We start from the raw sequence: 14,807 nt of genomic DNA, 5'->3' as shown, positions 1-14,807 counted from the left end.
GAGCCTCATTTTATTAAAGTTAAGAAAGTAATTTTAATTAATTAACTGAAGCAAGTCAAATTCTCAGTTTTATATTGGGAACAAGGTAAGGTTTCACTAAAAATTGTCGAGAAAACGGTTTGTCGATAGCTTCTTTACTTTTGAAATAAAATGGGAACTAGTTTACTCTTTTTTCGAGTACAATTGGGAACTTCCACCTTAATTCACAAACATAAGTTGAACGGTTCGAGCGAGTACCGGCAGCTATGGTATCAACGCCATTAGAAAAATCAGACCCAACTCTAATCGCTGACGTTAGTAAGTGCGTCTGTGTGTTGGAGGGCTTAACAATAAAACCGTCCGCAGTATGCATGTGAAAGTTTCGTGTTAGCAATAAGTTTTCGTGCAGAAATACGAATTTATTATTACTCGTACTATTACCATTATAACACTGACAGCCAATAATGCTACAGATAAGCCTTTTAAATCTTAATAGCCTGCGCTGAATCACGCGGGCTTCCGTGAGACAAACAGTTTGAACCTTTTCCCGTCGAAATGGACTATGAGACGGGTGCTATAGACAATCCCCTCTCTCTGCGAGATATGATGAAGGAATTTCAACATCCGTTAAGGAATTTTTGGAGCAGTTATTAAGGAACCAATTATTCTTTAGAAGATCATTCACTGCTTAAATCTTTGGAATTTCCCTGCCAAAATTTAATTATTTTTTTTTCTTTCATGGGCCTAAAATTTATTATATTATACTCTTAACTATCAACATTAGGAATTAGCATTATTTAATCCTGTTTCAGTCAAATGACCCAAATCAACTAATTGTTGTTAAATAAATTGTAGTCATAGTTCGATTGTTTGAAAATACATTTTAATCAAATTGTAATAGAGTTATGAGCAAACTGATCAGTTGAAAAATTAAATAGAATGAAAAATCATTAATTTTTTTAAATCGTGTTCAATTGACAAAAAAAAAGAATAATTAACAAAAACTCATTTGCTGTTTCTGACCTTTTCTATATCCCTAAGTTTTTCCTCACAAAAAATTAAGTCCATAAAACTTTCAAAATCAAGCTGATTACTGAACTGGGTTACAAGATCAGTGTGTGAATTTTCCTCAGTAGCTTGAGGACTTGGATGATTTTCATCCATTGTGTTCAAACAATCATCGGGGTTCAAATTAATGCTTGGACTTATATTAAATGTTATACTCTTAATTGGGTCATCTGACACCAGCGATTTGCACTGATTCAACTTTGTGTCAGGAGTATTTAGAGCCTCCGATTGCTCGTTTCCCGTCCTCGGTTTTCGTTCTACCCTAGGATTGTTATACCACGGGGCTTTGTGACCCACTTGATGGCAATTGTAACAAATAATTTCGGGGTAATAGTAAGTTCCTCCCCCCTGTGGTTTGCTAATAGTCTCAACCCTTGGCTTATTACTCCTGCACACGTTCGCCGTATGCCCGTTTTTGCCACACGATTGGCAAGTCGGAACAAACTTGGGGCTTTGAGGATTTAAAACCTTGTTCCCCCGCTAGTTTCGTTTTTAATTTGGCTAACTACCGTACCAAATTTGGCTTTTCCTACACATCTTTCTACATTTGAGGCGTCTTCCTACACATCTTTCTACATTTGAGGCGTCATCAGTAAGTTCGCGCACACTGTCTATAAATTTTAACTTTATATACCCTTGAAGCTCAAATCTCAAATTTCGATAAATTAATCTTATTTGTTCCATCGTATCTAGTGGCTTATTTAACTGGCCAAACAGCTTCAAAATAGCAGTGTACTCCGCGACTAACTCTTGGGGTTTCTGAACTCTCAACGCAATATATCTTTAACAATATCGTCCCCACCTTCTCTTTCAAATTCCTTTCTCAGTCTAGTCTGGAAATCACTCCAAGTGTTGAACCCGTTTCCTTATTCGAAAGTCTCGCTATAAAACCAATCCGAGGCGGGACCCATGAGCATGCTGGGGACCCAAGAGCATGCTGAGGACCCACTTTTGAACAAACGTGGCCTCGTCTACACTATACGTAGCCACCAGTTGTCTAGCGCGCCGTAGGAAGTCTTTAGGCCCGGCATCCGTAGGATTACCGTGAAAAACGGGGGAAGCTACCGGCGATGAGAATAAAACCATAGGGACGTTACCTAAAGGGTTTGATTGAAAAACTTGGGCCGCGGCGGAGCTACCAGTCGTGGCCGGAGGTACGCTTATTGTCGGCGTAACCATATTTGGAAAGGAATTCGTCATACTGGAAGAAGTGACGGGGGTAGCTATTGTAAGTGTTATCACTGGGGAACGAGTGGTGACCGAACTTGACGTCGGATTATTTTGCGCTAGCTAACCAGTAAGCGCTTTAATCGCATTTTGTCAAATAATCTGCTGATTAGCCAGATAATCTAGTTTTATCATCAACTGATTAAAAAGGGCCATACTAACAACACCTTGATTGGCCGCATTCCCAACTTGGCTTACATTTTGCGGCGCTATGTTTGGGGGTGGTAGAGTTTGGTTGCTCCCCCCTTGGGAAATATTCTGAACCCCCATTTGACCCTTAACTACATTCATTGCTATATTTTGAGGTGGTAACGCTTGATTACCGAGGTTTACATTACCTTGACTACTTTAACTAGCAACTCTGCTCGGGGAATTACTCCGCGACGTTTGTGAACTAGCATACACAGGTGAGGAACCCCCTGTAGGGCTAACAATAGGGGTGTGAGTGCGAAACACTTTATCCCGATTAAGGTACCGCTCACTTCGCGACCGTCTTTGAGCGTGAACTAATTCTGAATCGAACCGAGAGTAAATATTCTGGTTCATATGGTATCACGCTAACCAAATTAACTTTCCATACTATAACTAATACACAATGTTAAAAAAAATATAGCGAATTTCACCTCGTAGAAATTGATACGATCGTCCTTTTATATACTTAACGCTTATATACCATAAGAGCAATTACGTAACCCATAAAACTAATAATCTGTTAATCTTTCCTCTATGAATTCGATAAAACCTGCAAAATCTTTGAACTAAACATATCCCGGCTGGGCCCCCAATTTGAGATGTCTTTTTCTTCAGGAACTAGCTTTCGTAGCAATGAGTATAAACCTTTAATTCAGTGTCCTTGAACCTTTACCAAACCTTGGTTCATCGCATCCGGCTAATTCCTGCGCTAAAATAACTTACCTTATTTTATGTCATCCGGGTTCTTCCGCATACCTCTACACTATTAGGGAGGTGCGAATCTACCATTGGTATTAACTAGGGATATGCCTAATTTCAATGAATGATACGGAAGGTTACCATGTAATCTATGACTCTACTATGCATTATTTGCAACACATTGAACTGCAACTTAAACTTACAATCTTATGCATGCATTAACTTAACCTAAAACAACTTAAAACAATAATCAGTGATCCTAAATATTAATTCTGTACATTCATAAAATTCCTAAAAATACAACCCTATTACTAACCCCTCCAAAATAATAATAATATAAAACAAAACAAAAACAGTCACTTAACACTTATATACATTTGGTCCGTCTTTCGGAAACCCAGGAATCTTTTGTTTATCGCGTGGCGGTGTCACGAATACGCGTTTTTTTTCGGGCGCGATTATCGCGCGGTGGGAGTTGTTTCCTTGGCTGCTTGTATGGTGTAAGCCCATTCTTCAGATAGATTTGGCTTGATTACAGCTCTTCTGTTCCGGGCAGATGGGGTCCTTCCGTTTTTATCGGACTGAATCCATGGCCTCGCTTGCTAAAGTTCTTATCCCGGAGACAGGACCTCGAGATCTCTCCTCTATCACTTCTGTTCCTCTTCTCTTTTCCCAAGTCTTTTTATCGTCATGAGTTTCGCATACCTTTTGACCAATGAGCATTTAACCCGAGAAGCGCGGGAAAACTCGGTCCAGTAAAAATATTCGTAGCCTTTTACTGTGTTAATTATATTACCTCTGGGGTCATTGTCGGTGCCAGGGCACCTTGGTGTCGCGACTAAATGTCGCTTCTTTTAAAACGTTCAACAGGGTTGCCTACTGTTTCCTATCTCATAATAAAGTATCAATAATCCCTTGACAGTGATAAAGTCTAAGATGTTTGACAAAAAGAACGATAGGTAACCTTCGGTGTTTTTGGGGTCAATAGGACAGGGGGACTTTTATTTCTCAAAAGTGTATGTGCGAAACGATTTCTACTGCTAAACAACTCAGATAACTTAATAAGATAACAGCTCAGAGGGGACGGCCACGATGTGCGCACAAAGCAATCCCGAGCCCCTCGTTGCCGCCGTGGAGCCAAAAGGATTACCAGCGTTCATCCAGCGTCCAGCGCTAGGTTCCCGCTAACCAACCCTTCAAGTCCCGGGGGACGTAAATTTCATATTAAACTCTAAATCATAAGCCAATATGGCGGTATGCAAGGTTACTGAATTTATTTTAAAGCTATATTGCCCTATATTTATTTTAGTCTAAAGGAATATGGTTATGAATATTTCACGTAATTTCACCTAACTGCCCCACTTACCCTAAAATACTCAAGTTGCATAAAAACCACGTTACACGCCGCGTACATCTTAATCATAAGGATGGGAGTAGAAGCCAAAAATATCTCTCTGCGAAAACGTTTCCTCCTATTTGTCAACTGAGAACGCAGTGACAGACACAGTATAATACCTCTCCGTGACGTCATCGTCAATACCGGATCTTACATGCGAGCCCTAAAACTGAACTGCTTTAACTTAAAAACCTTACGTGCGAGAAGACCTCTTATCAGTAGGCTAATATATTTTTATACGCTAATCTTGCCTGACCTATTATTTCATTTTTTACATGGTCGAATTATCTAATAATTTATTTTTTTTAACACGAGTTCTTTCAAAATGAAACCCAGTAAGTCATCGAAAAAGCACCAATTCTTTTATGAACGAATACCCGCGCGCAATAGAACAGATGTATCAAACACGATTTCTTTATTGAACAACTTAACGTGCGTCTTAGAACTAAGAACAATTTCAGTTTTGAACACTTGTTGAACGTTCAGTTTTGAATTTTGTTTTTCGTTCAGTTTTGAACACTCTTTTTGCGTTAAGTTTTGAATACTCGTTTAGTGTTCTGTTTTGAACACTCGTTTAGTGTTCTGTATCGAACAAAACGCTGTGCTCGTAAGGAAACAGTCCAAAGAACGCCACTTTGTTCAATATAGATGTTTCTCTAACAGTGTAGGAGTATGGCTGAATAAAATGTTAACATTGAATTGTCACATTGATTTTGTCATTGAGACACGTATATAGCTATTAAAACCATGCTCCAGTCCCACCTAAATTTTTACGCATTGAAATTAGTGTATAAGACGATTCTTAGACCTACCTTTGAATATGGTGATATCTTTTATTCTTTTAGTACTAACTTAAAATGAATACAGATATTGCAAAACCATTGCGCTAGATTAATACCGAAAATGCCAAAGAGATCTTCAGCCTCATTAGCACGAAATTAGGCGCAAATCAATAAGCTAAATCATATTTATATTAAAAAATGTACTAATTTTGATGTTAAGGTTAGAAATGAGAAGGTACCCCCATACATTGGTGAAAGATTCCCTGCTCAAAATTCTTTTAAAAACACTAGAAGTCAGGAAGAGGAATTTACATCTTAATTTAGAAAAAGTGTGTCAAATACACCGGAATTAAACAATGGAATGCTTTCCCAACGGTGTTTAAAAAAATTGAACACTATTGGACAATTCAAAACAGAATTGACCTTATTTTAAAACGAGAAAATCCATTGAGAATTTTCGATATGTAACGTTTTATTATTTATTTTTACACCAAGTTCAAGAAATAATTATTTCAGAATTGGACACGAAAAATATTAGTCGGAACGAGGATATTTCCGTAATCTTGAAAAATATCATTTTTAGAATAAAACATGTACGGAAAATTTATTGGAAACGTGTCAAAACTAGATGATATGTTAAACTGGCTTGAATATATATTTTATCTTTCATTTACACTTTTTTAGCTTTTAACCTCTGTCTGTCTGGATCAAAGCTTGAACCCATGTTGACACGATTTTATCGTAGTGATTTCTCTAAACATTTGGTGCTATTTTTGAAATTTACGTAGAATCATGAGTTCTCGGTCAAAATTCATAATCAACTAAAAATAAAATTTCACCTTATAGGATTAAAAATTGAACCGCATAAATATTTCCGAAATATTTTCGATCTATAAGAATACTTTAACACTAAAAATTTAATAGTTAGAACGTTTCTTTGCATTTTTTAGCTTAGAAAATTTTTCATTCTTTTGAAATATTTTTCAAAATATTAAGAAAAACCCGCGATGAATGAATGTGGTTAAAGTTTGGTACTTTAATTTATACGTTTGTATGTTAAAGTCGCGTATTCGTTTCGCAGTTCTGTTATAGCATTAGTATGTATGAATATATTACAAGAAGCTGTGTGCACAGTAAATATGCGTGGACGTAGCTTTTGTGATTTTGGCCACTTCTCGACACTCGAAGTAGCAATTCTTAAAAGGGGTCAGGAAATTGGTGAAATGGCTATGGCCAGGCACCCTTTGGACCGCTTGATTGAGTCGTTTTGTTTACATATATATACTTTTAAAAATCCCAGCTTTAACGTTATATTTTGAATGTGCAATTAAAGTTTTTGTATTGAACCTTTTTTTCGAATAACGTGCTGGTTGTGGGTGTTAACGAAACATATAGTATACTTATTATAGAGAATTAACAGCAAAATTTTTAAAATATTCTTTGTGCGTAACTGACTATGCTGGAAAATGAGGCTAAGATAGAAGCTCCAAGCCAAAGTCCCAAGTGTCCACCAACTGCACCTAAAACGTCTTGCATCTGTAAAATATTTAAAATTTCGTTGTTAATGTTTTCCTCTACAGTACTACGAATAAATTTTTGGAAATTCCAAAATTTCTTCAAATATTCGTTAAAAGAATTCTATAATTGATTTCATTACGATATCATGGAAGAAACATTCTATAAATGTACGTTACAAATGATGTCGATTATAGCAATCTATGGCATTTCATACCTATTTTTCACCTATCATACAAGAAATAGTAGGAAAAATAGTATTTTGAGTACGATAATACTACACCATAGAAGCTATAGTCAACAATAACGAAGCCATCCTGTATAGATTGTTAATTCATTTAATTTAAAAGTAAATGTCTCACCGTGTACTTTGGGTGAGTCGAGTAAATGTCTCACCGTGTACTTTGGGTGAGTCGAGTATACAACTTGATCAAGTGTCGAAAAATAAATCTTGAACCTCGAATTTTAAAATTTACGTTCAAAAAATAAGCATGAATTGAGTAACGAAAATTTCTTTACCTTCCAAAGTCAGCACTCTTAGGAAAAAAAAATAAATATTACTATGTAAGAAAGTATTTTTATAATTGTTAAACTTAATATAGTAATTTATTTCGTCATTTGACTTTTCACTTCATGCTGAATCGAATAATGAGCACTCACCGATCCATCCTCATCAACAGGTTCGAGATAGGATAGAGAAATTTCATATTTGGTATCGCTTCGGGAAAATGTTCCAATAATATTTAACTGGTTTATTATTTTCGCAAAAGGCAAAGTCAATCGACTTTTGCTCATAAAATAAGGTACTTATACACATGGACCGTTGCAACGACAATCCTCTATTCTTTCGATAATTAACTGACTCGAGCTTTGGAGACAACATACTGAAAATAATTATTTCAAATAAATGTCCAATAAATACATCGATGAGAAATAAGTGTATTTCGCATACCAGTTTTCAAATTAGATATATTACAAGGTGGAAAATTTCCCATTTCTTTGATAATTGGGTCAAAGCAACCGCATCTCTTCAGGTTGACTCTCTGAATGCACGCATTAATGCATTCCTAGGCCCAATCGAAGTTTAGCAGACCAAGCGTGAAGGAGAGGTTGAACATTTGTAATCGACAGAAAATTAAAAGCAAGAAAGTTACATTTGAGTTTTGGTATTTTTGAAATTGCTAGAGTTAGCCTATAGCAATTGTGAATTCTGATACAGATATTCTACCGGAAGCTTCCATTAAAAAGCCAAATTGAATATCTACCGCTGAGTTTTGTATATGGCCAATAATTAATTGCCCTGTATTGATAAGTTTGTAACCTCCATCTCTAGAAATTACCGTTTATGGAAGTTCGTAATTTTATTCCATATGTTAGACCAATTTATTACGTTGACCTAAAACCCTAAGTTCTAAAAAATGCAATTAACTTAATCAAGTATACGATGGCTTCGTTGTGTCTTATAAATGAGTCAGGTTCCCTAAACTTAATTTAATAGAGATTCACCGTTTAAAACCATTGGCTGATCCACATTTTACCTGGATATTGCAAACGACGTATAAGCCTACCGTTCGGGTTTGGTCTTTGTAGTCCATACAGTCATCTCTGTAAGGCGATTTCAAACGGCGAATAGTAGTCTAAAATAAAAAAACCAAGTATTAATTTTCACCCTTCCAAATTGTGCCGACAAAGCGAACTTGTTTCATGGATATGATGGTAGTAGTTTTGTCCCTTAAAAACACATTGTTTTCTTTTTCTAAATCGAGATAAGGATGAGGGGGTCCGACTGAAATTCGCATGCCAAACTCCTTTGTAATATATTTGGTCAAATGATATTCAATTCGATGGAGATTGAAATTGATTGTTAGCGCTGTACCAAAACATAATTACAAAGGTGGTAGTTAAATAATGGCGATTGAACGCCAATAAATATAAAATAGTTAATAAAACCTGAATTAATTCCGACTGAAGGATTATTTTTTTTGTTCGGGATCCATTTCAGACAGGTTCCTAGCTCTAGACTATTCAGCTCAATAATTGAACTGTAACAATTCATTTCTTATTTAATTGTTCCATAACATTAAGTTTTGATTGTTATATACCTCCAGTTGCACTCGCGAAAAGCGTAAGAACAGGAACTGATAACTAGGCTTTTTACCATTCCAGCAGAAATACGTAGAGTTTTATTCATGTTGGCAACTGCCTGATAATAAGTAGAATATTCCCTTTCCTGTTCGCTTAACTCCACCCGGTTAGGATTTTGATCGCAATCAAACACATTAAGAACCTGCATTTTTAGGAGCCTTTTCTCGTATTCTTGTTACAGGATATTACCACATTTTCTTGTTGTTAAGAAGAGCAACGTGTTCATAACCTAATTTCTACTTAGGTTTTTTTATACTAAAAGTATCCTTTTCAAACATTAAAAACGTTCTATAGAAACTTTTCTTTCTTGCCTGTTTAACGTCAGTAATGTAACTATCTATTAGTCTTAGGAGTAAATAAAACCAAGGATGATGGGGGAGGATGCGAAATAGGCGCGTTAACTGTGGAACGACTCAGGTTGGGTGGGACGCCAAAAATGGAGGAGGAATTGCAGAATCAGTTGTAATTGGTCCACCTGTAGCCCTTCATGAACAATCACCAATAGACCCAACCAACAAATAAACAAGTTGGCTTGGTCTCGACTCGATTTAAGGGATACGATCACGTGACTAAGGAAGTTGAGTGTAGTACCATCTGTTGTTGAGCGACGAAAATAAATCTCTTTTTTTCTGATTGGTTTAGTCTGTTAGGCTCACTATGAACCGCGGAACAAGCCAAGGCTTAGCTTACGAACTGGGTCTGGGTAACGACTAACGAACGAGGAACGGCTGTAACTGGATTTCCTTTTTTGTGATAATCGTATATGTTAAATTTTCGTTCCATGGTTGATATAAACTTCGTTGTTTTCTTTTATAAAAGGACTGCTACTTCATGGATTTTTAATAAAAATTTTATTTATTACTTTAAAATAACGGGAGCTTTCGGACCGTGGTCCTTCTTCAGCCGATACAATTTTTGTGATAAACTGATAAGTAATTTTAAAAATGAGTTTACAAGGAGGATACGTTTGTTGCGTAAATAATTGCAAAAGTTTTACGAGGACTCATCGTGACTTGATAAACAAGAAAATCAGCTTTCATACTTTCTCTAAAGACTGCTCTTCGTAATGAATGGATAGCCCGAATACAGTTAAGTTATAACGATGGTGATAGCCGTGATGGTTCAAACTCAAAGAGAAGAAAATTTGAACCAAAGAAATACAGCCTTGTTTGTGAGCTTCATTTTAATAAGAATGGTAAAAAAGAGCCTCTTGATAAGGTTCCCATACACATTGGCTGTCATGAGTTGTCGAAAAGTATCTTTTGTTCAACTACCAAGTTTCTTGATCCAAGGAACGATACATTTTTATTAAATATTGGAGCAGAAGTTGAAGTAGGTGTTGTTGAGGAGTTGCCAAACCCCCAAGTGTATACATGCAAAGCAGTGGGGCCACATTTAGGTGAGTTATCAAACATACACACTTTTTATCAATATTAAATAATATGTTTCTTGAAAGATCACACATATTGTTCCAATACAAAGAACCGCGCTGAACAATTTCTAAAGAAGATAGAGCTAATGAAGTTGCAAGAGAAGAAATTAGAAAGAGGGTTATTGGAAGCTCACAACACCATTAAGTGTTTGCAAACTGAAAACATTCAGTTGAAGAATGAAATTCAACATCATCGAAAGGAAAAGAAAGGAAAAGACGAGGAAATGAAAAAACATAAATTTACACTTGAAAACGTGTCACGAAACCCAGAAAATCTGAGATTTTACACTGGTTTTGCATCCATCGAAGATTTCAACTTGTTATACAGACATGTTGAATCAGCCCTACCGAAAGTTTCATTGTACTATAATGGGAAAGGCAACGAAAGAGGTAATGATCGTAATGAATCCTCTCGTGGAAGGCCAATGGCGTTAGAATTCAAGGATCAACTTTTTATGAATCTTTGTAAGCTACGAGTAGGGTTATTAAACCGAGATTTGGCGTTTCGTTTTGAAGTTAGTCTGTCTACAATTAGCAACTACATCACTACGTGGTTAGATTTACTATATGCAAAGTTAACAATAATACCTATTTGGCCATCAAGGCAAGTTGTGGATCAAAACATTCCACTGGAATTCAAAGAAAAATTCCCTTCTACGAGAGTCATTATCGACTGCACTGTTTTTTGCTTTCGCTGTCTATAGACTGCGGAAGCATTGCAATTACCTCCTACGGCTGGGCGTCATCTCCCCCCCTTTCTGCCCCCAATTTTTCATGTGACCTGGGAGAATCCATCATAAATAAAGTTACTTTCATTTCAAACTTCCCGCTAGAAATACGAACTTCAGCGACATCTATACGAAGTCCCGTTAATTTCTCACTATTGAAGAATTAATTTTTTGGCACGACCGGGATTTGAACCCGCCACGTCTGTATCCACACAGGCACCAGAGTACAACGCCTTACAGACTGAGCTATTGAGGCTTAGTACCTAGTAGCGATTTTCACCAACAGTATCTCACTCATCCCTCGACGGGCTAGCTATTTTTTTGCCAGAGAGAAAGAAAGAGAGGAGGGGGGCCACGTGACTCTCGTTACTAGAGCGGCGGGCGCGTTACTCTCGCCTCTCGTTAAGTTAGGGGTGGGCCGTTTCCATGGTAGCGCGCGTATGCAGGAGGTAAACTAACACGCAGCGCCACTGAATTATAAACTCTTGGCGGGAAATTCGCGAATGGTAGATTGGCAGTAAAGTATGTCGCGTTTTTAGCATTAAAAGGCTTACAAAATTATTTTAGGGATACTAATCGTCGAAAAGTCTAAAATCTAATAATAACTAAACACATTTTAAACGTAAGAGATAATTGATTTGTAAACCAAACAAAGTTTATACCGTAGTCTCTAGAGCGTGTATCAGGGAATCTTCTGTAACTAACCAAGTTTATGATATTACCATCTATGTAAGTGTTTATATTTTAAGTTAATTCTACTCGTCGAAAAGTCTAAATCTAATGAAAACTAAACACACTTTTAACGTAAGAGATATTTGATTTGTAAACCAAACGAAGTTTATACCGTAGTCTCTAGAGAGTGTATCAGGGTAACTTCTGTAACTAAGCAAGTTTATGATATTACCATCTATGTAAGTGTTTATATTTTAAGTTACTTAGATAGACACATTTTTGGGGTTAACTATGCCTGTACATTTAATTTGGGAATTTGGGTGTTGGGATTAGATAAGCACGTTACAGATTCGGACACACAAAAATGATAATTTGATGTTTAATTTTAAGTATTGGCATTCGCAATAAAATCTTTCTATTAAAGTTTGATTGCTCAAATAATCCTAATAATAAATTTTACCAAGCACAAGCACTTTCTAAGGTTCTTTTCACATTTCAGTAACAAGTTCGGACAAAGAAAAATTATCATTTCAAGTTTAAATTTGCCTATAAACGTTAATGATATTTTATTCAATTAACTCTTAATTTTATTAACTAATAAGAGTAATCAATTACTAATCATCACTAATTTCAGAAAAAAGTTCAATATTATTTTTATAAATAATCTTATCTCTATAAAAATAACCATTGGTAATAAAATAATTACGCCGTTGCGTCATCTACGTACGTACACTACTATTTTAGCAATAATTTCGAAGCAATAATTATTAATTGCTAACTCTATATTAAATTTAGTTTTTTTAATTGTAAATTTTATGTATGAGCAAAAAAGATTAAATTAACATTGCCATATGCATTTAAAATTAGGCCGACATGATGGCGCTAAATATAGCCTAGATCTGACGTAGACTACCCACCTTTATTTCCGAGTATTCCACCCTCATTTTTGCTTATTACTATTCCCCCATCACCCATGTCGTTTTGAGCTCGCACACAGCCATAGCCCACTCGATCAGGCGCATTACGACGCAAGTTACTCGCGCTATAGAAGCCCGTTAATAGAAATCATTTTAAATAATACCATAATTTTAATAATTTTAAATAAGCTGCTAGCGCATCGCGCTATAGCCTGCAGTCGCGTGATCCAGGAGGCTATGCTTGAATCGAGCAAAGAGAGGCCCACGCCACTCGACCACGATGATCACGTCGAGATTTATTTTTCGACTTCGCAGATGTAACTGGAACTTAACGGTAGTGTGTGGCGTCATAAATTGGTATGGATCCCGCAAACATGTAAGCAACTTGACAAAGTTGTTATTTCTTAATGTCCTTGAGAATGTACTAGGAGACCCAGATTTCCTAAAATCAGATACCATTTTTATTGCTCCATAGAAGCGCTCCGCGAGGACTATGGAGTAGCATAGCCCACTCGATCAGGCGCATTACGACGCAAGTTTCTCGCGCTATAGAAGCCCGTTAATAGAAATCATTTTAAATAATACCATAATTTTAATAATTTTAAATAAGCTGCTAGCGCATCGCGCTATAGCCTGAAGTCGCGTGATCCAGGAGGCTATGCTTGAATCGAGCAAAGAGAGGCCCACGCCACTCGACCACGATGATCACGTCGAGATTTATTTTTCAACTTCGCAGATGTAACTGGAACTTAACGGTAGTGTGTGGCGTCATAAATTGGTATGAATCCCGCAAACATGTAAGCAACTTGATAAAGTTGTTATTTCTTAATGTCCTTGAGAATGTACTAGGAGACCCAGATTTCCTAAAATCAGATACCATTTTTATTGCTCCATAGAAGCGCTCCGCGAGGACTATGGAGTAGCATAGCCCACTCGATCACGTGCAACACGACGCAGCTTCCGTGAGCACGGACCGAGTGGGCTACGGGAGTATTGAACCAGGGTGAGATTGATTGGAAATGATGATGGGAGACCTGCGCCATCTCCCATTGTACCTCGCGCAGCCCCTACACGGGCCAGGGGTGGGAGGTCGCTGGCCTAATGTCCATTTAAAAAATTTCCTTATTTCCCATCCTGGCCCGGGGAGTCCTTTACGAAGAAACATGTTACACCTTACTTCCCTGCACTGGGATGTACTTTTTCAAAAATAAAAAAAAACGGTTTTCCAAACCTCTCACCTCTGTGGTTGTGCGTCTGTGCGACAAGCGAGATTTTCTGATTACTCTGATTAATTCATGATTTAAATATTTGTCTTCCAGCAAATTTTGTTTTGCTTTTGCGCTTCGAGTTGCAAAAGCATTTGTCTGACCCTTTCTGGCTGGGTGCCTTTTCCCCTTTTTATTCGCGTGCGGAATCGCATTGAAATTTACAAATAGTACCTAGAAACATACCTAGGTGGCTTTGCAACCTCCACTGTGTTTTAGTTATTTAAGAAACTCTTAAGATTTGTGATGATTAGTAATTGATTACTCTTATTATAAGTTAAAATTAAGAGGTAAACCAATTATTTTTATCGTTTTTGTCAAAAATTGTAACTGAAAATAACCTTAAAAAGTGCTTGGTAAAATTTGTTATCATGGGTTATTTGAGTAATTAAACGATAATAGAAATATTTTATAGCGTATACTTATAATTATCTTTTTGTTTATCCAAAATTGTAACTGAAAGTAATGTTGGAAAGTGTTTGGTCAAAATTATCATTAAGTTTTTCAAACGACAATAAAATATAGTGAGAATATAAAAACAAATAACTGTACTTAGTTATTTTTCTTAAAACATTTGTTTTAAAAACAAAGTTATCATTAATGTTTATGTGAAAACAAAATCACACTAAATCACTAAATTAATTTCATTCATAATCGAAAGGATAGTTAATAAATAAGAAAAGAGTACCGCAAAATAAATTTTCCGGGGTCGTATCAGTTTTAGCCGCTAGAGGGCGCAGCGAAAGCATAATCTGGCCGGGGCCATCTTGTTTTATAGAAAGACTATCTG

At 36.5% G+C, this 14,807-nt stretch overlaps 1 protein-coding gene across 1 annotated transcript; it reads right to left on the bottom strand.

The window, feature by feature from the left end:
• Window positions 1-3,738: 3,738 nt before the first annotated feature.
• LOC149681278 (degenerin mec-10-like) lies at window positions 3,739-9,151 on the bottom strand. The gene is made up of 9 exons (XM_089834508.1): window positions 8,961-9,151; window positions 8,809-8,900; window positions 8,556-8,728; window positions 8,397-8,495; window positions 7,811-7,925; window positions 7,672-7,742; window positions 7,519-7,605; window positions 6,799-6,879; window positions 3,739-3,870 (listed from the first exon to the last, which is right to left on the bottom strand). The coding sequence occupies exons 1-9, from the start codon at window positions 9,149-9,151 to the stop codon at window positions 3,739-3,741; spliced, it is 1,041 nt and encodes a 346-aa protein (XP_089690634.1).
• Window positions 9,152-14,807: the final 5,656 nt, after the last annotated feature.

This window comes from Phalangium opilio, unplaced genomic scaffold (genome assembly GCF_054372755.1).
Source record: "Phalangium opilio isolate 3A_F unplaced genomic scaffold, DU_Popi_V2 ptg000039l_1, whole genome shotgun sequence".
In the NCBI taxonomy this organism is placed as follows: Eukaryota; Metazoa; Arthropoda; class Arachnida; order Opiliones; family Phalangiidae; genus Phalangium; species Phalangium opilio.
This window is presented reverse-complemented; position numbering and strand designations above follow the sequence as displayed.